Here is a 16,077-nt window from a genome sequence, read left to right on the forward strand (position 1 = left end):
CATTGAACTGTTGCCATGCAGGGGAAACACCTACAGGGTTTTTTAGTTGATCATGTTGACCCTAGTTCTTATTTCAGTCTGGTACTTATTTTAATCATTTCTGTTTACTAAACTTATGTTACAAGAGAAAGGACCACAATCTGTAAACAACATTGGTTCTTTTTGTTAATCAGTATAAATATAAGCTTAAACACATGCACAATTATAAACAAACACACACACACACACACACACACTCACACACACACACACACACTCTCTCTCTCTCTCTCTCTCTCTCCCTCTCTCTCTCTCTCTCCCTCTCTCTCTCTCTCTCTCCCTCTCTCTCTCTCTCTCTCTCTCTCTCTCTCTCTCTCTCTCTCTCTCTCTCTCTCTCTCTCTCTCTCTCTCACACACACACACACACACACACACACACACACACACACACACACACACACACACATCTTCTGTATGTTTTCTGTGTGCCATATTCCATTTACAAGGTATTGGTCAACTGGAATCTATAGTCTTCTAATTACAAAGCCATGACAGCCATTCTTTTTTTTCATTCTTTTACTGAACATCAACAAGCTAAAACATGCATAAATGCAACATTCACATACATACAGACACATGCATACTCACCTGTTGATAAGACTGTTACCTTATTTTCGTGTTCAGAATCAAATGTAAATTAATTTTCTACTTGTAATTTCAGAATCTGTATAATGGGTGACCGTTTACTAACTCTTGAGTCGGTCACAGCCAATGGATCCATTTGGTGTGATAAAAATATCTCAGGCCCTATCTATGCACACTATTGTGGTGATGGAAATACAAGTGACAGTTGCAACTATTTTTTTGCCAATCAAGTTCGTTATGTTCCTGGTATACCTGGCATTGCAAGTGGTCTATTTGAAAGTAAGCCTCTTGAATCATTACGTTTTATTTTCTTATTATTATTATCATTATTATTATTAGTTTGTTTTTTTTTTTTTTGTTTTTTTTTGTTACAAGGTGGTGAGCTGGCAGAATCGTTTGCATGCCAGACAAAATGCTTAGCAGCATTTCTTCTGACTCTTTACACCATCAACATTGTCATCATCAAATCATCATCATCATCATCATCGTCATCCTTTAACATCTGCTTTCCAGGCTGGCATGGGTTATATGGTTTGATTGGAATTCATATGCCAGAAAGCTGCATCAGGTTTTAGTCTGGATGACCTTCTTAATGCCAACCACTCCAAGAGTGTAATAGGTGCTTTTTACATGCCACCATTATTGGTGCTTTTATGTGCCACCAGCATGGGTGCTAGTTATGTGACACCAGTAGTGGCCACAGCTACGATTTCATTTGGCTTGACAAGTCTTCTGAAAACACAGTATATCACCGAAGGTCTTGGTCATTAGTCATTGCATCTGTGAGGCCCAAAGTTCGAAGATAATGCTTCACCAACTCATCCCATGTCTTCCTGGGTCTACCTCTACCACAGGTTCCTTCCACAGTTAGAGATCGGCATTTCTTTGGTGACCACAGAAAATTCCACCATCGTTTTACATCTATTTTCCATGCTGCCATGGATTGGACATGTCATGGTTCAAGTCAGCTTTTATCAATGATACTGTTCTCACAGATGGATCAGATTACCACAATTTGTTCATACTTTGAACAGATTTTGTCAGTTTCACACTAATGAAGCAACCCTTTGATCAGAAGTAATCTGACTTTGTCCACCCTTTCCCTTTTCCAATTATTCAGGGTTATATTATTCAATGTTTTCCTTCCTAATACCAATATATATGTATATGCATCTTGCGAACAGTCTTCAATACTTCTTGTCTCATCTTCTGTTCTCCTCTTTTTTCTTCATGGATATTTTCTTTTACTTTTTTTTTAATAACCAAATAGAAGGAAGGCTCCTTGAAGGACTTCTATGAAAAGGTTATTGCTGAATGGATAAAGGAAAGAAATTATCTTCAGACCAGAGGCCTGGCCCAAATGCCTGCATCAGTGTGGACTTCATTCAACAAGTCTCTATTCAAATGTCATCTTTCATACATATCACATCCATCTCCATACCAGTACAATATTTTATCTTTCACACTACCCCATAAAAGTGTTAATGCCCATTCTTTCTCTTTCATTTAATTTATAGTTCACCATTCATGTCTGTTGACAACATATTTGCTTATAAAAATGCATATGCATATATATATGTAAAAAGCACTGGTGATAGAGCTAAATAAAAAGCACTGTTGATGGTGCTACATGAAAAACATGTGGTACACTCTGTAAAGTGGTTGGCATTAGGAAGGGCGTCCAGCCATAGAAACAAAGCCCAAAACAGACTATGGAACCTGGTGTGGCTCCTGGCCTTCCTAGCTCCTGTCAAATCATCCAAACCATGCCAGCATGGAAAACAGACCTTAAGTGATGATGATGAGGATTTGTGCATTGGTACATACTGGTTTCATTCCATTCCAGTCTTTCTGTATCCTCCAAATTCAATGCTCATTTCTCCCATACAATTTTTCATTCAAAGAGAAAAACCATCTCTGGCCATCAGAGGTCATAGTTCTCTCAACTTTTACCCTTCGTTTTCTAACACTATACACTGCTTTTGCAACACCCCCACCCCCACTCTCACACACATGCACACTGCAGATTTAGTCACCCTGAAAACAGAAACTGTTGAATACATCATCTACCTAGTCTTTTGAGCTCTTTTATGATGGTATTTCATGGGTGCTTCCATGCCTTGCTATTCTTGTGCATCTATTACATCTGTAGTTCTTCATCTCTGCCAGCTTACCTGAGGCACAACTGCACCACTTGTGCACCTGTAGTTTACATTGGGTATGGAGTTCTTCTGCAGGTGAAAATATTTCTAAAAAATTATAATAAAAGGAACACAAACTATTTTTATGCAGCCAAACTTTTTTTCTTTTTTTCCTTTTGTATTTTAAGAGTTTAAGGTACAGAATTTCACTCAAGTTTCTTTTTCTTTTCTTTTTTTTTAGCTAATGCTTTCAGTAAATACTCAAAAATTAATGATGTTCCTGGGAGTTCTGATGCAGGAGATGCTGCTAGAGGAGAAATCATTGCAGATATTACTACCACATTCATGGTGTTGCTAGCTATTTATTTCCCATCAGTCACCGGTATGTATTTCTTTTATATGTATCACAATTAACTTTTAAATTAATTCTATGCAGCTTAAAGAAAAGAGTAACAATTATATTGCTTGAATGGAAGGTGTTATGGGTGACAGTAGAATTTTAAATTAACTAAATAATTATTGTCATTATTCTGATTTATAAATGTGAATCCTAAAAATGAAAAATAAGGGAGACTTGAGATTTTTAGCTTATATTCTATAACTTTAATTTTTTTCTGATGGTGGGACTTGAAGTTGAGAAGACTATAAATAATGGTTTCAAGTTTTGGCAGAAGGTCAGCAAGTTCAGGTGAATGGGTAAGTTGATGACATCAATCCCAGTGATCAACCGATACTTATTTTATCAACCCCAAAAGGAAAAAAAACAAAGTTGACCTCAGCGGAATTTGAGCTCAGAACATAAAGATAGATGAAAAGCCACTAAGTTTTTTGCCTGGTGTGCTAACAGTTCTGCCAGCTCACCACCTTAACCCTTTAGTATTCAGATTTCTCTGTCAAATGTACCACTTATTCATTCACATTGATTTGAATTACCTTGAAGCTTTGAGATTTTAATGAAGTAATTGATTATTTTTAGACTAATATTGTTGAGTAAGTGTGAGAGGCCAAATCTGGCCAGTTTGAAGATAGAACTGGTAGATTATTTGGGCTGCATATATTCGAATATAACTAAACACCACAAGGTACCTGGCATTTTTCTCAATTCTGCCAATCTATGATAATAATTTCTAATGTAGTCATAATGTCACAAAGTTTACCCCAGTACTTGACTGGTACTTTATGAATGAAAGATAAAGCTAAAGAATGAAAGGTGAAGTTGTAGATTTACATCATAAGAATTCAGAAACTTTGAGAGGTGTAAAATAATGCTATTATTTATAACATTTAAGGTTATAAATAATAGCATGTAAACATTAGGTTGAAAAAATCCTTTGATTAGAAACAGTCAGTCTTCAACTTTTTCTATCCAAAGAGATTTTTTAACCCATTATTTACACACTACTTACAATTTTCACAAAATTCAACAACATATAATTTTCACTGGTAAGAAAAGAGTTTCCAAAATGGATGCAGAAATTTGAAGGATTGCTTTGGTTCAATGGTAAAACATTTGTCATGTTTACAGGAGATGTGAGTTCAAGTCCCACATGTAGCCTTTGTTTTTTTTCCCTCCAAAGAGATCTTTAACCCAGTATTTACCCACTATTATTTATAACTTCGCTACTTTGAATCCCATGGTTAAAATTGAATTATTTTACATCTCTCAAAGTTTCTGAACTCTTATGATGTAACTCTACAACTTCACATTTCATCCTTCAACTTTATCTCTCATTCATAAAGTACCAGTTAAGTACTGGGGTAAAATTTGTGACCTTGTACCTACATTAGAAATTATTATTATAGATTGGCGGAATTGAGAAAAACGCCAAGTACCTTGTGATGTTTTGTTATATTCTGTAACCTTTTTGAACTGAAATCCTACCAGGTTGGACCTAGTGTTTCTGCCATTCAAAATCAATAAACTACCACTCAAATATAAGGAATCAATTAAACTGATTGTATCCTCCAACAAAATGTCTGATCTTGTACCAATATTAGACATCATCATCGTCATCATCATCATCATCATCATCATCATCATCATCATCATCATCATCATCATTATTATTATTATTATTATTATTAAGGTGGTAAGCTAGAAGAATCATTAGCACATCAGGCAAAATGCTTAGTGGCATTTCATTTGTCCTTATGTTTTGAGTTTAAATTCCATCAAGGTTGACTTTGCCTTTCATCCTTTCAGGGTTGATAAAATAAGTACTCATTGTGTACTGGGGTCGATGAAATCAACTGATTCCCTACCTCAATCCTGCTGACCTTGTGTCAAAATTTTAAACCATCATTATTATCAAAGTAACACTGGAATACAAATATACAAAGCCAGTTATAACCATCATGACTATTCATCAGATAAGGGTACATCGGGTACATGCATTGCAACCATACGTGTGCAACATGGTAATCTCACTGTTCTATATTTTAGAGATGAGGAATTATGTACAATATTTACATTGGACAGATAGGTGTCCTCACCTTCTTTGTTGTTAACACATTTCCTGGTGGGTTCAAAATTCCACCAGAACACTTGATGAAGGCTGGAGAGTACATCAGCCAAAACGTTGAGGACACCTATCTGTCTAATGTAGATATGGTGATCTCATATCAAGATAAATGGTACATGACTTTATTGTTATTATTATTTTGTTTTTAAGGTGGTAAGCTGGTAGAATCATTAGTACAGTGGACAAAATGTTTAGCGACATTTCATCCATCTTTACATTCTCAGTTCAAATTTCACCAAGGGGATCAATAAATTAATTACCAGTGAAACACTGGGTTTAATGTAATCGACTAGTCCTCTCCTCCAAAAATTTCAGACCGTATGTCTATAGTAGAAAGGATTATTATTATTATTGTTGTTGTTGTTGTTGTTATTATTATTATTATTATTATCATTATTATTATTATTATTATTATTATTATTATTATTATCATTATTATTATTATTACTATTGGTGTTGTTATTACCAATAAAAAATAAGTACAACCAAGTACTCAGAGTGAAATAATTGACCCTTCCATTCCTGTCCCTCCCAAATGTTATCCATATAATTGATTCTTCCATTCCACTCCAGTGCCTATCCTTGTGCTTGTTTCGAAATCAATATTTTTGGTATGCAATATTAATGTTGCAAAAAGCTCATCAATTAATCAAAATTCTACAGTATTGCCCTCTGGCAGCATATGAACTTTCACCATTATTGTAGCTTCAATAATATTTAATATTCTTCTTCTAGAATTGTGTTAACATTAAATAGTCTCTTACATGAGAAAAAAAAATGCTTTACACATGCGCACATACATGCAAATATATATACACGCAACACTTACATTGAGATACTTCTCATTAAAGACATATATATTCATTACATTTATCTGAGCACAGACATACACAAAATATTTACATATATGCATACAAACTTCCATACACACACAAGCATACAAATTATTGGAGATGTGTCATTCATAAGCAGTATGATGCGAGGTACCTATATGTGGTCACTTGGTATGGTAGAAATAACAGCTAGATCTCACTCAAATTGGATCCTACCATCTTAAAGAAGGTGAAGCAAATTAGATAAAACATACAGTTTTGTAGATACTCTAACCTGGAAAAAGATGTGAAGTTATGGCTGGAATACCTTTGATTATGTGGAGGTGCAATGGCCCAGTGGTTTGGGCAATGGACTCGCGGTCATAGGATCACGGTTTCGATTCCCAGACCAAGCGTTGTGAGTGTTTATTGAGCGAAAACACCTAAAGCTCCACGAGGCTCTGGCAGGGGACGGTGGCGAACCCTGCTGTAATCTTTCACCACAACTTTCTCTCACTCTTACTTCCTGTTTCTGCTGTACCTGTAATTCAAAGGGTCAGCCTTGTCACACTGTGTCACGCTGAATATCCCCGAGAACTACGTTAAAGGTACACATGTCTGTGGAGTGCTCAGCCACTTGCACGTTAATTTCATGAGCAGGCTGTTCCGTTGATCGGATCAACTGGAACCCTCGACATCGTAAGCGACGGAGTGCCAACAACAACAACAACAACAACAACAACCTTTGATTATAGTTATGTTCAATCAAGGATGAACTGGAGCTAAGCAACAACAACAGTGGTCCAGCATGAACAGCAGCATTATGGTATAGTAACACATAGCAGTGCTTCAATTTAGTAATACAATCAAATAAAATTATCACAATCCAACAAAGCGGCCTCTTAGTAATTGCCTTAATCTGCAAGAAACAGCAGCAAAATCTCCCTCACATCACAGCTCGCTGTCTTCCAAAAGAAAGACATATTGAATAATTTGGTCCCAGAGACACCAAGGTAGACTGCAGAACAAAAGCAGGATGGTAATAGCATGAATGTATTTGATAAGACATCTACTCAATCAGGGCTGACCTGAGACAAAACAGCAATAACAAAACAGTCATTAATTATGTAAGGCTTTTGCTGGTTGCTGTAACCAGATGAATCTCCATATGTTACCTTCATACAGTTTAGCAACTTAATAGTAGTAGTCCTTTCTACTATAGGTGCAAAGCCTAAATTTAGTGGGGAGGGGTAAGTCAATTACTGTAATCCCAGTGCTTGACCGGATAAATTGCTTAGTAGCATTTGGTCCAGCATGCTAACAAGCAATTCTGCCAACTTGTTGCTTTGCATAATAATAATAATAATAATAATAATAATAATAAGGCAAGCTGGCAGAAACATTAGCATGCCATGCGAAATGCTTAGCGGTATTTCGTCTGCCATTCCGTTCTGAGTTCAAACTTTGCCGAGGTCGACTTTGCCTTTCATCCTTTCGGGGTCGATTAAATAAGTACCAGTTATGCACTGGGGTCAATGTAATCGGCTTAATTCCTTTGTCTGCCCTCGTTTGTCCCCTCTATGTTTAGCCCCCTGTGGGTAATAAAGAAATAAATAATAATAATGATAGTAATAATAATAATCCTTTCTACTAAAGGCACAAGGCCTGCAATTTGTAGAAGGGAATAATCAATTTCATGAACCCCAGTGCATAACTGGTACTTATTTCATCAACCCTGAAAGGATGAAAGGCAAAGTCAACCTCGTTGAAATTTGAACTCAGAGTGTAAGGGTGGACGAAATGCTGCTAAGCATTTTGTCTAGCATTCTAACAATTCTGCCAGCTCACCACCTTAATAATAAAAACAATGATGATCTCTTCAATTTGCCACCATGGTGAAGGATGAGAGCAATACAAAGATAGGTGTCAAGTTTACAAATAATGAAATGAGAATATATATATATATATATATATATATATATATATATATAATACATTAAAAGTGAGCTTGAATCTTGTTTGCTTGCTTGCAATGTTACCCAGTCAAACTGGTGCATAATGGTGCATATGAATTAAGTTGCTACTGAAATGTGAATACAAACGGAATAAAACAAGTTTTGCATAAATCAGACCACTGGTTATTGAGATATTAGGGGTTTTCAGGATATAAATACCCAAAACAATGCATAATGGGAAAATTCTCCAAAAATAACTTAACCCTGAAAGGGAAGAAACTCTTACCTTTTTGATTAGACACAGTGACTTGACAACAAGAAAATACGATTTGATTTTTACAGTAAATGTTTCTATTTTCACTTTTGTTAAACACAATATTTTAATCATTTGTGAATGTGATTTAATAAATGTTAGCTGTTTGTACAGTAAGTATTTATATTTTAGCTTTCTTTAAACAGACAATATTTTTATGTTTTTTTAAATTATTTTCAAGTGAATACCATTACAAAAATGTTTTTTGGCATATCTAAAAAATATTTTGAAATGAAAATGACTTTAAAAATTTGATAAATATTTTGTAAAAAAAATCTCAGTGTGAAATAATTTTTTCCATTGGTTTTTTTCAAGTGCATTCTATATATCTCACCCCACCACCAAAAACAAAATTTGGCTGCTGTTTCTAGCACACCCTGCTACCATGTAACAGCTATTTGCAATGAAGGACCCAAAATACTTGTTATGAGGTAGCAGGGCATGCAAGAAATAACAGCCAATTTTTTTCCTTATCTGTGGAAAGGAAGCGTTTACACATAATTTCAATGTCACATTCGTTGAAATCATGTGAAATAACCTGGAAAAGAAAAAAAACCCACGAAACAAAATTCCATTGTTGGGAAACTCAGACTTTCCTGCTGACCCAATGGGTCACAGGTAGTCTAGTAAATATATATAAATGTACAGAAAGTACACACAGTATACAATAAGACAAGGAAGGAGAGTATATATAGCATACAATAGTAAAACTAAATAAATTGTTTCTAATTTTGGCCTAAGAGCAGCAATTTTGAGGGAGAAGCCAAGTAGATTGACCCTAGTACTTGATTGGTACTTTTGAACACAGAACACAGAGCTAGAAGAAATGCCACAAGCATTTTGCCCAGCATGCTAACGATTCTGCCAGCTCACTGCTTTCATGAGGATAATAATAATAATGATAATAATAAACCAACTGAAACACAAGTAAAAGCTACCACAGACAATAAAATATGAAACATTTTTTTTTGAAAAAGAGTTCTAAGCATGTTTCTAAACATAATTACTTCTCTTGCAGGTATCATGGCTGGTTCAAATCGTTCCGGAGATTTAGCTGATGCACAGAAATCGATCCCAACAGGAACTGTGGCTGCTATTATGACCACATCATTGGTCTGTATCCTTTTTATAAAAAAAAAATGATGGATTTTATATATATACATTTTTTTATTCTTTTATTTGTTTCAGTCATTTGACTACAGCCATGCTGGAGCACCGCCTTTAGTCGAGCAAATCGACCTCAGGACTTATTCTTTGTAAGCCTAGTACTTATTCTATCAGTCTGTCTTGCCGAACCGTTAAGTGACAGGGATGTAAACACACCAGCATCGGTTGTCAAGTGATGTTGGGGGGACAAACACAGACACACAAGCATATACATATATATATATATATATATATATATATATATATATATATACGACAGGCCTCTTTCAGTTTCCATCTACCAAATCCACTTGCAAGGCTTTGGTTGGCCCGAGGCTGTAGTAGAAGACACTTGCCCAAGGTGCCACACTGTGGGACTGAACCTGGAACCTTGTGATTGGTAAGCAAGCTACTTATCACACAGCCTCTTGCCAACCCCACTTGTAATAGTACCACATAAAAAGCACCTGTGCTGGTGCCATGTAAAAAGCACCCATACTGATGTCACATAAAAAGCACCCAGTGCACTCTATAAAGTGGTTGGTATTAGGAGGAGCATTCAACCATAGAAACCATGCCAAAGCAGACAATCGGAGCCTAATGCAGCTCTCTGGCTTGCCAGCTCCTGTCAAACCATCCACCCATGCCAGTATGGAAAACAGGTGTTAAATTATGATGATGATGATGATGATTTATTAATATCTTATGTAAAGGCAGTTCTTTGGCTGAAATTTTATGACATCAGCATATAAGTGTTTGATCCTGTTTCTTCTCAATTCACATATCATAAGAATCAACTTTCATCTCTGAAACATATGAACTGAGTACTTTGGCCGAGTATAGCTGAGAAGTTCTCGTCCAAACCACGTGGATTCAGGTTTGGTCCCACAGCACAGGATTGGAGACAAGTATATATTCCTAGAGTTCCAGACCAACTAAATCCTTGAGACAGGATGTTCTTTGGAGGGGAACTAAAATAAGCTCACCATGTGCATGTGTTTACATTTTCACTTTACCAAATATCGCAAACTAAAGGCAGTGATAATGTCATTTCCCTGTCAACAAAGAATCTGCTACCTTTCCACCTTTGAAGACACATAATATAAAAGATCACTTATTGAAAAACATGTAATGATTAACAATAGGAAGTGTGACAGGCAGTAAAACAATATCTCACTGATACATTAATCTAACCCATGCTAGCATAGAAAAACAAGCTATATTGCAGCTGATTGAGTTAATTATATTTGCTTCTGTGTAAAAATGTGCCTTGTCATTGTAAAATTTAATAATTTGCATAAAAATCACAAGATTTAATAGAACGTTAATTAAAACATTTAGAGTAATACTTTCAGGACAGGGAAGGCTTTGTAAAAATGAAATTGCCATAACATCCAATCAATTTTTTTTTATAGTTCCTTTGAGAAATTTACTTGAACAGTTCATTATTATAAATGGCTCATTATATGAGATTTTAATAGCTTTTCCAGAAAAATTTTACAGTAACAATTTCAGAAGGAAGAAGAAATAAAAATATATTTACTGCTTTACTGTGAATGAGATATACGTTCAAATAATTTCCAAAATAAATACTTACATTTAAACCCACAGCTGAATTTTTGCCAAGCATTTTATAGGCAACATTTTACTTTCATTTAGAAAGTAAAACGTTCAGCTCAACAAAAAAGTAATAAACAAAAATTTGCCTGCTGTGAAAACAAACTACTGTCAACTCTCTTAACATGTTTAGGTTTCATCAACCACATAATCTTCCAAGTTAAAGTCATGTTTACATGTACTGCTCCTAGCTGGCTTCTTGTTTGGCCAAAATTTTAATCAATATTTCACTTATTTTTCCTTCTTTTTTTTTTCTTTTTTGTTTTCTGGATTTAGTAGTTGTACTGCAACCATGTTGGGCCATAGCCTTTATGAGTCTTAGTTGGTTATATTAACCAAAGTACTGTTACCTTACTGAGTCCAGAGGGAAAAGAACATGAAGGTCAGCTGCACACAAAATGGCTCTAACCAATACAGGTTGAAATACCAAACAGTATTTTCATACAATGCAAAGATTTTCTATCCTGTTTCGTTACTGCCCACAAGAGGCTACACACAGAGGGGACAAACAAGGACAGACAAACGGATTAAGTCGATTATATCGACCCAGTGTGTAACTGGTACTTATTTAATCGACCTCGAAAAGATGAAATGCAAAGTCGACCTCGGCGGAATTTGAACTCATAAAATAGCAACAGACGAAATTCCGCTAAGCATTTCGCCCGGCGTGCTTAACGTTTCTGCCAGCTCGCCGCCTTAAAGATTTTCTATCCTACACTGACATGCAACTGAGTTGTGAAGTAGGGGATTGACTTCTTCACAGTTTCATATCAAATTCTGCTCAGACCTTGATCATCACAAAGTTACAATAGAAGTCACTTGACCAAGATACTGTACAGTGGAAATTCAAATATGAATTCACTTTATTGCAAAACAAACTTCCTAACTACACAGGAATGTCCGCACAATGCCTTGTGTTTTTTATAGTCATTATTTTTCAATCAAGCAATATACATGGCACTCACTGAAACGCATCTAGCCCCTGATGTAACAGATGCGGAAGTGCACATACCAGGGTATGCTGTATTTCATACAGACAGAAGAGAAACAAGATACAGTGGAGTATGTACATATCTACATGTATATATAGATGCATATCTGGGTACAGATACATATAACCACTCTCTGAGTGGTTGGCGTTAGGAAGGGCATCCAGCTGTAGAAACTCTGCCAAATCAGACTGGAGCCTGGTGTTGCCATCCGGTTTCACCAGTCCTCAGTCAAATCGTCCAACGCATGCTAGCATGGAAAGCGGACGTTAAACCATGATGATGATGATGATGATATACATATATATATATATATATATATATATATATATATATGTGTGTGTGTGTGTATATACATACATATATATATATGTGTGACTGGCTCTTGTGCGGGTGGCACATAAGATGTACCATCCTGAGCATGACCATTGCCAGTACCGCCTGACTGGCCTTGTATGGTTTTCGAGCGAGATCATTGCCAGTGCCCCTGGACTGGCTCTTGTGCGGGTGGCACATAAAAGACACCATTTCGAGCGTGGCCATTTTCGTGCAGATGACACGTAAAAGCACCCACTACACTCTCTGAGTGGTTGGCGTTAGGAAGGGCATCCAGCTGTAGAAACTCTGCCAAATTAGATTGGAGCCTGGTGTAGCCATCCGGTTGCACCAGTCTTCAGTCAAATCGTCCAACCCATGCTAGCATGGAAAGCGGACGTTAAACGATGATGATGATGATGATGATATATACCAGTTGTTGAGTGTCCCACAAGAGGAATCAATGCTAGATGTGTCGAAATAATTGTTGTGATTAATAATAAATTCTCGTATATTCCATCTTCTGTTTTTGATTCGTTATATATACATATGTATGTATGTATGTATATATATATATGTATATATATATATATATATATATATATATATATATATATATATATATATATATATATATATACACATATGTATATATATATATATATACGTTTATGTATATATATATATATATACGTTTGTGTATATATATATATATATATACATATACATTTGTGTATATATATATATATATATATATATATACATACACTCTCTGAGTGGTTGGCGTTAGGAAGGGCATCCAGCTGTAGAAACTCTGCCAAATTTAGATTGGAGCCTGGTGTTGCCATCCGGTTTCACCAGTCCTCAGTCAAGTCGTCCAACCCATGCTAGCATGGAAAGCGGACGTTAAACGATGATGATGATGATGATGATGATGATGATGATATATATATATTTATACATTTGTGTGTGTGTATATATATATATATGTATTGAAAATCTCAGCCGTTTCTTTTTAATTGTTTAGTTTAGTGTGCTACCAGTTACACTGAGGTCATAGAATTTGACCTGTGACAGAAGAAATACAGAGGTCAAAGAAGAAAGAGATATTCATGGAATGTATGTCATTGATTCAATAAAAGAACTGTGAAAGAATGTCTTGATAAATGAGTAATTATAGATTATATATTAATGATAAACAACAATAAAAAAGAATTTGAATAGGAATATTATAGAAATAAATTAACTATTAGGGACAACAGCGGTGTTTGTAATGAATAATAATTGGCATAGCCAAATGTGCTAATTATTATAGAAATAGATGCCAATAAATGAAATGTTTAGGAACCAAATACTGAAATGCATCTACAAACTTATTTAAACTTGAGCCAATGAAGTTTCCTCTACCCGCTAGAATTAGCAGCCAAATCTATCTCAACCATGATGAATTCAATGTACCTAAAACTGCTCCTGGTTTTATGATACAAACATCCTGTTTTAAAATTGATGAGTTAAATCCTTCCACTAAAATTTCAAGCTAGTTTATGTTCTAACAGCTTAATTATGACAAAGTTATTTTAGTAAATTTTTTCATTATTCTAAAAAAATTATTGAAACAAAGACAGTGTATTTTAACAGAATATGGTAACAAAAAGATTAAATCTTACTCTACATACATGTTTTTAAACAAAATTGGATAACAGAGTTCTGAGCACACTTGTCCCTTGTAGAAATATAAATAGTCATGGCTAGAATTACTTTGATCTGTTTGATCAATGCTGACTTAAGGCGCTAAATAACAACAACTAACTTCGATTTTACCAGAACTGTAAAAAGAGCTCTCAAAATTGTAGCAATTTATTTCAAATGAGCTAACAGTTATTTTGCTTCTACTGAATTTTTAATAGAGTAAAATTTTTACTGAACTTTAAAAATATGAGTAAAAATATCATTTTAAGTTGCAAAGGAATATCAATACTAAAGTCCTTTATAAATATGTTGGACAAATGCAGACAGTAGGATCGATGAACAATCACGAGACAAAATTAAGAGCTTAAAAGATAGCTTATCCTCAGCAATATTTACTCTTTTGTTCTCTTATTTCTATTTAAATACACTAACTTACTTGGTATTTATCTGGTAATTGAAACATAAAATTAACATGAAATTTTGATGAAAGGTTTCATTTTATCTCACATCAAAAAAGAAAGTTTGTGTCTTAGAGCCAAGGGTAGTCTCAGGCAGGTTGGTATCAAAAGGGTTAAGAAAAGCTTCCAATAAAGGAGACTAATTAATTATAAGATAAAGAAAGTACTTAGCTGAAGACCTGTGGAGAAAATTGAGTGAGCAACTGTTAAACTGGAAACTAATCTTCTGACATCAATAAAGAACTTGCTTGGCAATGGTTTCCAAATGTCAGTAAGATAAATTCAACCTTGGCAGGATAATGCAAAAGTGCATGAACGATTATCAATATTAGCGATATTATGATAAGAATTATAGCTTTTTATATCTTTGTACTTGTTATCTTTAACTATATTTAGATATAACATCGGTCTTCTTTTTTGCTGCCTGTGTTGAAGGACCTTTATTAAGGGATAAGTAAGTATCCAATATTTCTGTTTTAGTCATATATATTTTTTTGATTCTCTGTTTTTCCTTTAAAGATTTCCAATGTTTTATTAAGAATTGTTTCTAATTTTTTCTTTTTTTTTTGATAAATTTGTTCAGCAAAACTGATAACATTTACATATTAGATACAGGACTCTTTAAATATTTCCAAAGGATATTCTCATATTTTTATGAATGAATTGATTTCTAAGATTTTCAGCATAAAGTGATAAGCAGCAATTTAAGACAGAAAGGAAAAGCAGACCCACAATTCTAATAAATTGATTAAGAATATTTGTTAGTTTATAAAATACATAATATCTGTTAACTAGAAATTATAATGTAAAATATGGGGTTAGTATAACTAGTATGATGCCAGATTGTTAAGCCTGAAACACTCCAGAAGAAATTTAAACAGCTGCAGTAGTAATCAACTGATGGCAGCTGATGATTTGGAGGTGTATTTAGATCTATAGAGTAAGTTACCAACAAGCAAAAGTGCAACCCAATTGGTGACCACATCACTTCAATTACATTTCTTATATTTATTTTTTTGAATGGTATGGATATAGTTCTCCTCTTATAGTTTTTGTTTATATGTAAGAAATTAGTTACTTAAAACTAGATTTTACTTTTATTAGTCAGTTAGAAGATGAGAGACATAGCCCAATACATTTTCAAGTTCTTCCAGATGGGTGAGATCAATGTGGTTGGTGTTTAGTTTCAAGATCTACAGATTGATACATATTGAAAAAGAAACTGTTCAGGAAAAGAGTGCCAGAGAGAGGCATTGAGGAAATTGGTTAAGTTTAGGATGCAGGATATGTGATGCAGTAGCAAAGATGGCAAACTGACCTGTGCAATGATGGAGGTATACACAGATCTTTATAAATAGATAGCAAATGGGTTTGTGTGAAGATTATTCATTGATATTAGCAGATGTTGCTGTAGCAGCAATAGAAGAGACAGATAATAAACAGTATATCTTTGGAGTAGTGGTTGGTGAGTGAGACTTTACCAATCATCTGCATAG

At 34.7% G+C, this 16,077-nt stretch overlaps 1 protein-coding gene across 3 annotated transcripts in view; it reads left to right on the forward strand.

The window, feature by feature from the left end:
* Nucleotides 1–16,077, forward strand: part of LOC106871151 (solute carrier family 12 member 4) — a 189,380-nt gene that overhangs the window by 132,826 nt on the left and 40,477 nt on the right. For all 3 annotated transcript variants that reach the window (XM_089350456.1, XM_089350462.1, XM_089350472.1), the window contains 4 exons: nt 701–903; nt 3,007–3,147; nt 9,386–9,484; nt 14,978–15,035. In XM_089350456.1, coding sequence (XP_089206582.1) covers nt 701–903; nt 3,007–3,147; nt 9,386–9,484; nt 14,978–15,035 — 501 coding nt within the window. The remainder of the gene's footprint in view (nt 1–700; nt 904–3,006; nt 3,148–9,385; nt 9,485–14,977; nt 15,036–16,077) is intronic.

The sequence above is a fragment of the Octopus bimaculoides genome, chromosome 1, assembly GCF_046866305.1.
Source record: "Octopus bimaculoides isolate indiv1 chromosome 1, ASM4686630v1, whole genome shotgun sequence".
NCBI lineage: Eukaryota > Metazoa > Mollusca > Cephalopoda > Octopoda > Octopodidae > Octopus > Octopus bimaculoides.